The following is a 13344-nucleotide window of genomic DNA, read 5'->3' as shown; positions in this document are numbered from 1 at the left end:
GGAAGACCAGGCAGCATAGCATGATCTTTAATGGCTCCTTTTCCCTTGACCCCTTTAAAGTTCCACAGCAGGTGGCAGAGAGGATTTCTAGCATATCCAGTAAAGGATCTGAAAGTGTTGCTTTTGCAACACTGCTGTCGTATGGTATAACAGTGGTATAATTGTGGTATACTTGAGGAACTAAGTGTGCTATTCTGGGGTGAAAAATGATCTTGATAACTTGAAATTGAATTTTATCACAGTTTATTATCACTAGTTGGTCAAAATTCATTTGCTCACTTCACACTTTATAATGGTGTACATGATCTTTCTTAGTATTGCTCCTTATGCCCTTCCAAACAAAATCCAAAAGCCCTGAAGCAGTGCAAAGCTTATTTCTGTAGTAAACAAGTTTTGTGATGGCTGTTTGAAACTAGGTATCAGGGGGCATAAAAAATATGTTAGACTTCAGGTTTAGGTTTGGAGTCTAGCAAGAGGTATTAGAAGATGCAGGTCTGTGGATTATTTGTGTGCATGTGGCATAAAACAAGCAACAGTGAGGCTCTCTAACTTTGTCCAACCACTTGAAAATCACCTTTAAATCCCTATTTCCTTACATTAAGCACCCAGTAAAAGGAAACCAGATGATGTTGCCAATCGTAGCAGAATGTGATTGTAGGAAGGAGGGAGGTGGAATTTATTATATTATCCTAGTGTTAACTTGTGTTTTGTTAGGATTAAATTGTAGTCAGCTATATGTGTACTTCCTTAGCTCTGTGGAAAGAAGAGGAGAAACAGAAGCTGCCTTCATCCCCCTGTACAAAAGCTAGTGTCAGCAACCTTGGCATGGAACAACACACTGACTGACCTGTTGTTCCCCTCTATTTACAAGTGTATTTCTGCTACAGCAAGAGTGAACTGGTGGTGATCCTTCATGCAGCCTTAAAGTGCTGCAGAAAACATGGGTGGAGAATAGGCAGAGCAGGGGGCGGGACATACGGGAAGTAAAGGATCCCTGCATTGCCTCTTCTTCCTCCTTCGTACAGCTAGCTGGGCAGGCAGAAAAGAACACTCTTACCTCTTGCTTATATTGATTCTTTCTATTCAGTATTCAAGTGGTAAAAGCAAACATTAAGCTCAGATCTCTGCAGCCTCATGTACTGGACTTGGAAAGGTTCAAGAGGTGTCAAACAGATAACAATGCTTCCTTCTAGCTTAGATGTCTGCTTTCCTTCCGCTGTGCGTTAAGTCCACAGCCTAGTAAATTCCCATCGGAAACTAGCACCTAACTCACTCTTTGGTGTGTGTGTCTCTCTTTTCCTGATGGATTTTACAAGAAGAGAGATTTGTCCTGTATTTGTAATTGTTAATTCCCACTGTTGCTGTTCTCACAAGGATTGCACTAAAGAGGTAAGTAAGAATTTCAGCTCTGTGAAGTGTGTGTAGCCACAGGAAAGGACTTTGGGGGTCAGTCAGTATTCTTGACATCTGCTGAACTGCTTTACTTATGCATTGCTTGAGTCTTCGGCTTTTAAACTTGACTGTATTTTAGTCCCTGTAATTTTTGAAATGTAGGTTAAAATCCCAACCAGTAAGGCTGGAACACTTACTGCTTTTGCTGTTTTCCACCTGTGGTGGTGTTCAGAATGAATGATTTTTATAAATGTAGGATTGCTGAGATTATGTAATGCTTCCTCTGTCTCAGTTTTGGTTTGGTGTAAAAGTTAAGCAGCACTGATTGCACCTTCTCTTATGAAGTAAATTATATTTTCAGTATCTCTTGCACCATTAGAATGAGGTGCTAAACCTCTGACACAGCAATCTGGTGAACTAACTAATGCAGAATACTCAATCTCTCTAGGCAAAAATAAATAGTTCCAAGTAGCTTATACTTTGGTGTTTAAAATACCTTGAAAATCTAGTGGTTTTTTTAAGAGTACCTAACTTACATTTAATGGATCAAAACCCCGTGTTAATATGAAATTTGGAACATACTTTTCTCACCTCATGAAAATCTGATAAAATGACAAACTGCCACATCTAAGATAAATGAAATGTGAAATATTTTCTTAAGCTTAATATGAAGACTGCAAGACAGCTATTTAGTTTTGCATCATTTGGGCTTTGTGCTATCTACATATATGCCCATATATTAGAGTTGCTCTCAAAATGTTAGTATTTAGTAGGTTTTATTTTAAGTTGGCATTACTTTCAAAAGAAGCAGTCCTGACCTTGTTAGTTAATGCACTATCACTTTCCTTCTGTAAGGCTTAGAGCTAGTGCAACCGTGTAGGGAAACATACTGGGGAGCTTCACCTCACTGGAAATGGCTGCAGGCTTTTTGGATTGTATTTGTTTCAAGTTTGATAAACACAGAGATCTGGTTGATTTTGCAGCTCTATAAATGTGTATGCTGGTAAAAAGGAGGAAATGACACAGGTGTGGGAATGGGAGATGGGGAAAAGGAGGCTGTTGCTTACAGCAGCATTGCTGCTTCATGCTGTTTTAGGTGGTAGCTTGAGAAAATGACGACTTTTTATGTTACACCTATCTCCACTTTTTTTCCCCGCAAGAGCTCTTCTTTTTATTTCTTGACCAAACTCAGAAAAAATGCTAGTGGGATTGGGGTGTTCTTATTAAACTGCCACTGGGGAATAAGAGTAGTAGATTCAAAGATTTGAGTTGTGATTCTTCTAAGGAGTTTGAGGACCAGGAGAGACCTGTATGAATGTGACCATCTTGCCATAAGTATGGTGAAAATTTGGAAATACGAAATGGCTTAGCACATGCTTGGGTGCCTTTGGGTTCAGAAACTAGTAAAGGTATGCTTGGCTGCATAGCTCATGTGCTCTTAAGGACACATCAAGGTTATGTGAATTGCAGGGCCTGGCCTGCCTTTGGTTTCTCTGTGATGGCAGATTAAGGTGTATAGGCAGCTCTGGGTAGAAAAGGGTTCAGTGTTTATTGATCTTTATTCCTAGTATCCTCTGTCTTGTTTTGTAAAATAGTATGACACTTTCCCTAGTGCTTGGAGGAGGAAACAAAAAAGCAATTTTAAAGGCTGATGGTACTTAAGTGCCCTGAACTTCAGTGTAGGGGGCACTTGGCCAGCACTTGTAGACCAGGCTTATGCAACCCTTCTCATGGGCTGTGCAACAAACTGAGAAATAGGTAGCTGTTTTAACACAGAATCCTCTGTTGGTTTTAGGCCCTCGTGTGAGGTTCTCCCAGGTTTTCTGAGCAACAGTTAGGAATAAAGAAACTATGCTGGAAGAGGCTGGTGGGAGTGTCTCTTTGAACTCCTGGTTTGGAATTCACAAAGTGGGTTATTGTAAAATGACCCTCTTGGAAGGACTTGAAGATTTTAGTATTTCTTTCAGAATGGAGAAATACAGAATAGCAGACTAAATCACGGATTTTAAAATCCGTTCTTAGCCTTTGCACAAGAACAGAGTACTTGGTGAAAGAGTTAACAAGGTAATTCATGTTCTGCCTTTATGTTAATATTTTGCTATACAGCTGTCTTAGTTTAGCTTTTAGATTTTCTGAAATAAGATTGTCACAGATGTGACACCTTCCTTCTGCTGGCACAGTGTAAATGAACATACATGCAGGCTGCTGCTCTGTGGGGGACTCGAGCTATTTAGGAGAGCTAGATGAGTTAAACATAGCAAATTCAGATACAAATATATAGAGTATGCAGCTGAATAATTGTTGCATAAGTTACATATGTATATGTATGTATATATAGGAGAGCATTTAATTAAGTATAGAAACATCAGTCTCTACATATGAGCCTGAACTCCTGGGACCATTTTAAGCTTGATCATAATTAAAAGTGGGTGTCTTTGCAAAGTCTGTTATGCGAGCAGAGCCACACATGAACAGGTGCTTGATGCCAGTAGTAAACACTGAAACTACTTTTATAAATCTCTGCTGTGTCCTACTAGGAAGCTGGAGAATTGTGATATGACCTGGTTACAATATTAAATTTACCCATTCCAAACTTCGGTTTGGTGTCTTATCAGCTGAGGCATTGATCTCCAAAAATCTTAATGTTCAGTGAAGCTTTGAAAAGCATTAAGCCAGTGTTCGCTGACAGATCATGTTTCGGGACTTAAACTAGTCACAGTATACTCTTCTGTGAATTTCAATTGTTAGAATTTCTTAAGAGCAAATTGTAGAGCAAAGAAACAGATAATCAGAATGTTCTTGTAACAGAAAGTTTTTGTCAAGTGAAAAACTGTGTCTTTCTATAGTGGATTTTTTTTTTTTTTCCTTTTAAAAACTTCAGATACCACACCTATGTAAAGCAGTGACAAATAGCAGTGTTGCCCACTGAAAGACTGGACTCTTGTGCTTCTCCCCAGTCTTCAGTTTGCATCTGTTAAAGTTGATGTTGACTGTGCCCTCTCCTGGGAGACTGTGGTAGAGAATATTTTAGGTAGCGAACATATGAACTCAAATATACTGCCATGTCTGACCAACGTGGGGGAAAAATATCTAAGTGTAGATGGAAATTATTAGAATTCATTAAGTCTTCATGTTCAGTTAAATGAAGGTCTGTGGTTGCAAAGGGTCTGGTTCAGAGACTCAAACCTTTCCATTTCAAGACTTGTTTCCTGCTGACAATAGAGGAAGGGGAAATGTTCATGTCTTGATGTCCCCATTTGGTGGACAGCAGTACTCTTTAGGGTATTGGGAGAAGTACTTTCCGGTTAGGACACGAATTATGATGCTTTTACTACTACTGCATTTATTTCTGTACTTCAGACTCTACGATTTTCACTTTTTTTGTGTAGTTATGATTTACCAGTGACACAAGTTCAGACGTATCAAGTGTATGATTTCAGGATCATTTGGCTTGAAAATGGTGGCTCTTCATATAACAAGTTGAACAGGATGTCTCCATTTTCTCTCATTGTGCTGTCTTGGAGGTTTGAAGCTGAATCGAATAAAATTGAGTGCCAAATTTTGCTGTTATGGACAGTTCCCCCAAAAATAAAGCTTCTGGCCATGGTAAAGTGATGAAGCTTGGCTGTCTGCCTGCAGCGTTTTGCAGAATTCCCAGATGGTCATATCTCATGGCCTGTTTGCTTTACTGATTTGAGTAGATGATTGTACTTAAAAGCTTGGTTTGCTCTCCTGCAGAGGTTCTAGTATGTGTTGCAGAAGGGATTGGAATGTGCCCTTATGGAAGGACTTTTGTAAATGTCTGTATGGCTAAGCTCATTTTCCTGAACGCACAACAGAAGGGATTCAGGATTGTGGTTTGGGTAGAGTCAGTTGCCTGGGGAGAGCTAAGATACAGAAAAGTTTTTAATTTCCATTTTCTATTATGAGAACTGAGAACCTAGCTGCCAAGGCCTTCTGTTAGGGAAGTGTAGCTGAGAAAATGGGGTGGGAGAGCATTTGCAAAAACCACTAACAAACAGGTGAACGGTAAGATTTGGGTCAGATTTCTCTATAAATTGTGCTAGTGGGGAATTCAGGACAGTTACCTATTGACTAAAAATAGTTGGTCTGTAAACATAATCAAAACTTGAATCAAGCAAGACTTCAAGTTTCTTGTTACTTGTGTATTCCAGGGTGTCAAGCCAGCCAGCTTTGATAAAGTAGCAATCCCTGAAGTGAAGGAGATTATCGAGGGATGCATTCGGCAGAACAAAGGTGAAAGGTAAGTACTTTATTTACAGAAAGAGGTATTACTGCTGAGTCCTTTATCAGTGATGACACTAGATCCAGTTACTTCCTGTGGTTATGTCTGTTCTGATGAAAGTTGGAAAGCCAGTATTACTTCTGCAGCTTCTATCCTTTGGTAGGTTCTTATTCAATTATTGTTTTAGAGAATTAACAGTCTCAGGAACAGTACAAATGCTATAGTAGCCATCCATGTCAGTTTATTCGGAAATTATTGTGCTATTATTAAAACTTTGACCTAGACAGTAAAACAGCAGAGGGCAATTCTTCTGCATTCCCAGGTATTTGTATTGTTACTCTGTAATCCTTCATTTTTCCTTTCCCTTTGATTTTGTTAGCATTTTGTGTCTGATTACGTTGTATTTTTCAAATTCCTGCTGCTGATTTTCATCCACGCTTTCTGCAAGATGACTTGTACTTGAAGTGGTTAACTTACACCCTTACAGGAAATCTGTAACTACTTTCGATGGTTTATTTGCGGGGTTTGTTTTCTGCTTTTACATAGTTGTTGCTTACTGAATGTCTGATTTAAGAGTGTTTCAGCCTTCTGCCCTTCCCTAGACCCTACTATTCTGTTCTGAGCTTGTTTTATCAGTTCATGGGTGTTTATTCAGCTCTTCCTATTAATTCCTGGAGTTTTACATCTGATGGCATTGCTGTGTATTTTTAATTTGTTCTTTTTCTTAAGCAGTTTTTTCCCATTTCAACTAAATTTTGTGGCTGTGCATTACTTATTTCTTGCCATTTAGTTCAAGTGGTTAACTTTTAGGCTACTGCTGTTAATGCTGTGCATATATGAGCATAGGTCTCTTGTACTTTCAGGACAAAGATGAAGTGGTTTGAAGTAGTATAAAATACAAAAGGAACCATGTGGTTCTTGTTTAGTGCTTAATTTACTACATGAGGGTTTTGATAAGATCTTGACATAGACTGAAATACATACTTGGGTTACTGTACTGATTTGGGGACTAAGAGTTGTGTGTTGGATCTTAATGTTAGAGTCATAGAATGGTTTGGGTTTGAAAAAAGACCTTAAAATCATCAAGTTCCAACCCCCCTGCCATGGGCAGGGACACCTCCACTAAACCATGTTGCCCAAGGCTCTGTCCAACCCAGCCTATACAGTAAAACTAAACTGTTTCTTCAAGGTTTCTTAATATTTTAGTTAATATATATCCTTTTCAGTTGGCTTAAGTCTGTTGGTACTTCTGTTGAACAGTGTGTGATTTGTTCTTTGTGTACATCGTTGTTGTACATTGATACACTTTGTTTCTCCATCATGCTTTTAAATTGAAATCTGAATGATGGTCTGTCAAGTAATCAATGGGAAAAGCATGAAATGTAAAAAGTTCAGATCATCAGACAAGGATATTCCTAGTATTTTGTGATAACTAATAACTGTGTGCTTTCTACATTCTTTCCCAATGTACTAGGTATGCTATTAAGGACCTTTTGAATCATGCTTTCTTCCAAGAAGAGACTGGAGTACGGGTAGAACTAGCAGAGGAAGATGATGGAGAAAAAATTGCCATCAAACTCTGGCTGCGAATTGAAGACATCAAAAAACTCAAGGGCAAATACAAAGATAATGAGGCAATAGAGTTTTCCTTTGACTTGGAGAGAGATGTCCCAGAGGATGTAGCACAGGAAATGGTAAGTGTCGGTGGTCTTATTGGAAGTACTGGTGTTCTCTGACAGTGAAATGCAGTCTGTCTCTGCATTTGCTATTGTTACCATCTACAAATAAAACGGCTGCAGAAGTTTGTGAATGAGAAGTTAGGGCCAGAGAGTGGTAGCTTATACTGCAGCATGACAACAGTGGCTGTCAATGACAGTCTGAATTCTGTGAATATATCCTCTTCAGGTGGAATCTGGCTATGTCTGTGAAGGGGATCACAAGACAATGGCGAAAGCTATCAAGGACAGGGTATCTTTGATTAAACGAAAGCGAGAGCAGCGTCAGTTGGTGCGAGAAGAACAGGAGAAGAAACTTCAGGAAGAAGGTAGTCAGAAGCAGCAGCTGGAGCAACAGCAACCATCAAGTGCTTCCCATGCAGGGTCAAAGCATCCCTTATCTGTCACTGGTACTACTCCTGTCCCCACTACTTCAGCATCAGTTTCTACACAAGTGGAGCCTGAAGAGCCAGAAGCTGATCAACACCAACAACTGCAGTTCCAGCAACCCAGTATATCTATTCTTTGTAAGTGTGTTAGTTGGTTTATTTAGGAACTTTTGCACTTACACAGTTCCCCTCCTTAGAGTTTTAAACTTTTGGTGGGTATAGCAGTAAATATCTTAAGGTGCTGCTGTCTGCCACTGCTGTCTGCTGAAGAACATTAGCCCACTAAAAAGCACAGCAAAGTAAGATGCATTCCTGTGCCTTAGCTGAGCTAAGTCTTGGCAGAATTCACAATACAGCGTGTTAGCAAAAAATCATTTTTGCTTCCTTTTAAGTTAATACACTAAAAAAACTGGGGCATCTGAAGCAGGAATATAGTCCTCGTTTTGGCTGTCCTCCTGTAAGTTACAGCATATTCTGGCCCTGCAAAAGGCTGTATAGGCTTGCACCAGTGTAGTTAGAGCTGTTAGAAACACTTGAAACATTGTTATGTTTAAGGTGGAAATGAGGCTAATGTACAAGCAGTTCAGCTCGGAATTTGCTTTCCGCAAAAAGTTTTATTTTCTCTTTTACATACTACATGTGAAAAATTGAATTAGCACTCGTAACTTTACCCTTCTGCCATTCCCGCATTTGAATCGGTATTTGAATAATGATGGCAGATGAGAATTTGCCTATTAGAATGGTGAGTTCAGAAAGCAAAATACTGTCTGCTCTTGAGGTAATAGGGATCTTAAATTCACTACTGTGCCTACCTCAGGTGCATCTGCCAGCCAGCACAACACACCTCTTCTATGTGTCTGTAAAACTTAATAAAAATAATCTCCCCCCCGCCATCCCAGATCATTAATAACAATGTGGAACTTAAGTTTCTATTTCTAATCTAGCTTTTTATAGGAAGCATAGTTTACTAATAAGTATCTTCCCAAAGAACTCCTGATATTACTGATACTTTCAGAGGCTAGAAGAAGGCATATTGGTAAGGAATTACGGTACTGAGGAAGACAAATACAATTTTTAATCAGCTTAACTATCACAAGAGGTAAAATGCTGATAAGGTCCACATGACATGGCAGAAACATCAATCTCATACTTAATTGATCATAATGTCTTTAGAGTTGTGAATCCAGACTGCAGTTCTTGAAATGCAGGATTTTATCTTTAACTTCTGCAGCTGATGGGACAGTTGACAGTGGCCAGGGGTCATCTGTTTATACCGAATCATGTGTGAGCAGTCAACAGACTGTATCGTATGGCTCCCAGCATGACCAGTCAATCTCTACAGCTGCAGCCCAGGGATACGCAGCTTCAGTTGGCCAAGTGCAGTCACAACAGCATGGAGGATATCAGCCACCTGCAGTGGTAAGCAAGAACTTACAGTATTGCAAATGCATGGAAGTACTTGATTTTGTATTTCTCATGAAAGGTGAGAGGAAAATCTGCCAGGCAGTCTTCCATGTGTATTTTGTTTTGCATGTGATGCAAATTCTTCATGGGAGTAGTAAGGGGACTATTTTTGCAAGGTGACTGAGTCTAGGGGAGGGGAAAGTGCAAGGGCATATTTGTTTTTAAGGCTTTTATTTAATCTTAAGGGCGCTAAAGCAGACTGGTGGGTTAGAATTTTTTTTATGGATGAAAATAACATCCTCAGGACAGGACTCTCATGAGAGTAAGCATTTAATCTGACTTGGGAAGGTGGTGTGGTGTATGTGTATATGAGGTTGCCAGGGATCAAGTTGTTGGTTTGGTTTTAAAGAAGGGATTAGAATAATTTGAGCTACTGTATAAGTATGAAATTGCTGTGTGTGTTCTGTGAGGCTTTGATTACAGATTCTGCAGGTAAGATTTTTAACTATTATAGAATGCTGCATGTGAGAACTCCAGACTGAAAAGACCCTGCACCCTTGTTCCCAGTTTTATTTCTAGCTTGTGTTGATTTGCTCATCAGTTGCCATGTGTATTCCTTTTCCCTGGAAAGACTGCACTGGGCACAAATACTTTTCCTACTATGTTCATTTGTGTTGCCCTTTTATTTTGGTATGTGTTTTTCCTTGGTATGTTTTTAGATCTGAGTATGAGAGGTACGCAGAAATCTATTCTAACTCTGGAGTAGAACTTCTGCTGCTGTTATGTTGTTGTCAGTGGTTCCCTCATCACTTGTTTTTTACACAAATAAAAATCTAAGCCTGAGGCAGAGTCATTATGGTATAATGTAGTCATACCATAAGGGAAAAGATGAGACGCTTAAGACTGAAGGTCTTCACTTCTTTTTTCTTTCTTGGTGGATGTGTTTTTAGGCTTTATTACAGAATCAGTGGTGTTCCTAGCATTTTGGAAAACATGCTGGTTTCACTCACAAGCAAAGCATCTCAAACTTTTTCAAAGGCACTTAACCTGAAGTGTGTGGTACTGCTAGTCCTTGATCAAATGAGTTTTTAATTCCTCTGAATAAGCTGTTGTTCTGAGTAAGCTGTATTTTGATGTGGGCATATATAGGACCAGAAGCCATTCATCTTGGGACGGCTTGCTTCCAGGTTGAAAGACCGTAATCTTTTGAGAGCATATGACAGAATTAGTCAAGCTTAGTTCACTGCTCAAATGTGCTCATGGTCTATGGTGACAACAGTGGTACCATGGAGTAGAATACTACAGGAACTACTAACAGTTTATTGGGAAGACAGAATGACAAATCAAAAGGATATTGACAACTGGCAAAATGGCCTTAAAAAGAAAAAGAATGTAGTTCAATCAGGACAAGCACAAGGTTCATGTTTAAACAGGAATAATCAGCTAGACAAGTAAAGGATGAGCAACAGCTGACTAGGCAGCATTTCTGCAAGGACAAAAAACGAAGTCAGATTGCATTGGACCACAAGATGGACATGGTCAAAAACATCATGTTGTTGTGGAAAAGTCAAACATCATGTTATATGAAGTAGTTCTGCTTTTGCCCATTTGTAAGTCTGCCCTAGACACCGTGCTTGAACAAATTTTAGGGTGAATTCCAGAATTCAGAAGAGGGTGACAAAAAAAACCATCAGAAATACAGAAAACATGGGTCATGTGGGAAGACTGAAATAGTTAAGCTAAGCCTATCAAAGATGAGCTTGAGGAGATAGAAAACCGTAAAGGCTGTAAAACAGGAGGAGGCTATCTAACACTGTTGTCAGATAGAATAAGAAATAATAAGCCTAAATTGCAACATGGAATTACTGCTTGGGAAGGTGTGTTTTTTTTTTTTCCTAACTAGCAAGGACAGTTATGTACTACAGTCTCCATCACTGGAGATGTTTCTGAACAGTTTAGAGAAATTAGAATCAGGGATAGCATATAAAACTAGTCCTGCCTTGGAACTGAGAAAAGATTATGGGTAAATATTTATTTAACCCTTTTAGCTCCCTTATGCCTCTTTCACAAAGTTTTGAGTTGTCTAGCAAGATTTCTCACATCCAAATGGATCTCCACTGGATATCTTGAGGCTTTTCTTCCCCTGGCGGTCTGAATTTGATTGCAGTTATGTTAAGAAATTGTGGATTATGTCCACAAAAGACATATACTTTTAGAGAAGGAAAACTTGCAGTTGAAGACTGCCTCTTTAAAACAACATCTTTCTATTCACTTAAAAAAACCACAACATAACACACCACACTGAAAAAGCAATAGCAAAAATAAAACCCCCAAACCCCACTCCAAAACCTAATTGTGATTCTTCCAATTTGGTTATATTTTGACCTATGGCCTTCTGGATTGTGGCAAGATTACAAAATCCTGATGCTTTTATTGGCCCAGTGTCTGGAAAATGCTTGTCTAAGACTAATTTTACTGAATTTTCCACACATTAAACCAACTTTTTTCCACAACTCATCTTGTAGAATGTGTACTGTTTAAATTTTTGTGGTAATGCTTCATTTAATGTAGAGCCAGCTGCATGCATTTAGTCCACTTGATTCAGGCAGGGAGGTGCCCAAGCAGACAGGCTGGGTGAGTTGATCTGTGTGAACACACATCCATTCACTAAACTAAGAATGAATGTTGGAAAGCTCATCAGTATCTGTTTAGGGGAGTTTTTTATTTGTTAGGCTACCAGATGCTGTGAGTACACACAGTATGGGCTGCATCAGTGGCCCTAGAGCAGATACTCCCTTATGTCTGTTCTGCCTTCCACATGCTTCTTGTTAGGGTATTAGGGAACTTCCCACACTGTTCAGTAACCTAAGGCAAGCTTGGGTCCTCAGAGGTGCGCATAGCGTGTTCCCAGCGTGTGCTGGCACTCATTCAGCATTTTCATATCTTCTTGCACACATATTAGTCAGTATTGGGCCTCTCATTGTGTGTCTGCATTTCTTTTCTACCTCATTGTAGATTTCGCTGGTTTTGTTACTCATTTTTCTTTTGATGTATCAATTCTTAACTTTTGTTTTCCTTCTTTAGCCTCAACGTGGTCGTAGCATGTCAGTTTGTGTCCCCCACCTTCCTGCTCTTCCCTCTATGTCCTGCATCCCTCTCAGTGCTCCTTGCACCCCACCACCAGCGCTGTCTGCACCTCTTTCTCCTTTCTACCTTCGGACTGTCCCTGAAGAAACCTTTGCAGAAAAGCTTTCTAAAGCCTTGGAAAGTGTCCTGCCCATGCACTCTGCCTCTCCACGCAAGCATCGACGCTCCAGTCTGCCCTCCCTCTCTGTCAGTCCTGTATGTGTTACCATTTGCCTCCTGGCACAGTAAGATAAGTTATCATTAAATACATCCTGGGCTTTGGGCATTTTTAAAATGAGAAAATAAGGAGTTGACTCCTAATTCCTTATAGTGTGCTGCTGCAGTGTTGATTACTTTTTTTCTGGGAAGCAGTGCACTTAAACATAACAGTGGCTGACCATTTTTTTTGGTAAGATAATATAAATGTAAATTACCCAGTTGTACCACAGAAGGTGAAGGGAAGGCCTGAGATGGAAGACAAGCTTTTTATTTTCCAACTTCTAAGCAAGCATTGAATGTTAACTAAGCTCCACACAAAAAAACCCACCTTTTAAAGCTTGGTTGCTGTGACTGTTTATTCTACAAGTTTTGGCTAGCTGTGCTAGTGATACTAGAAATTCAAAATATGAATACTTTTGAAGTTTTTTTCTGTAAGCTTTGGTTGGAAATGCCACTTCAGCTGCTGCTTCTATGAAGCTATAGTTTCACGTTTCTCATAGTCAGATGCAAGATAGCTTGCAATGCAAGAGGCAGTCTCTTTCCAGTTTTGGGCTTCAATTTACACCAAATAAACTTTGAGAAACTTTTCTCTGTAAATGAAGTAAGTGGAAGCAGTTTTCAGAACGTAGGAGTTCTTTATGCTGTAGGACCTTCTTGCTGGTATTGGCCAATATGGAAATTTGCTGCTGCTTTTCCGGAAAAAGGGGTCTGGGGAGAAAGAGAACAATATGGATACAGTAAATTGAAGAAGTCATAAATGCCATCTGCCTAAAAGATGCTACTCACTGTTGCAAATTACCCTTTCTTTTTTTCCCTTAAGGGTAGATAATATATTGTCTTTCAGCATACAGTA

At 39.4% G+C, this 13344-nt stretch overlaps 1 protein-coding gene across 12 annotated transcripts in view; it reads left to right on the top strand.

Annotated features, from left to right (window-relative positions):
- The window catches only part of WNK1 (WNK lysine deficient protein kinase 1), a 105551-nt gene that overhangs the window by 53703 nt on the left and 38504 nt on the right, over window positions 1-13344 (top strand). For 10 of the 12 annotated variants that reach the window (XM_061444778.1, XM_061444777.1, XM_061444774.1 and 7 more), the window contains 5 exons: window positions 5568-5656; window positions 7113-7332; window positions 7544-7880; window positions 8974-9161; window positions 12231-12488. In XM_061444778.1, the coding sequence (XP_061300762.1) occupies window positions 5568-5656; window positions 7113-7332; window positions 7544-7880; window positions 8974-9161; window positions 12231-12488 (1092 nt within the window). The remainder of the gene's footprint in view (window positions 1-5567; window positions 5657-7112; window positions 7333-7543; window positions 7881-8973; window positions 9162-12230; window positions 12489-13344) is intronic. The other 2 variants (XM_061444779.1, XM_061444776.1) reach the window with 1 other exon arrangement.

This window comes from Pezoporus flaviventris, unplaced genomic scaffold, assembly GCF_033815535.1.
Source record: "Pezoporus flaviventris isolate CSIRO_AGI_PZ_B2104156 unplaced genomic scaffold, CSIRO_AGI_Pfla_v1 ptg000002l, whole genome shotgun sequence".
NCBI classification, from domain to species: Eukaryota; Metazoa; Chordata; class Aves; order Psittaciformes; family Psittacidae; genus Pezoporus; species Pezoporus flaviventris.
The sequence above is the reverse complement of the archived record's forward strand: the minus strand, read 5'-3'. Positions and strand labels throughout refer to the sequence as shown.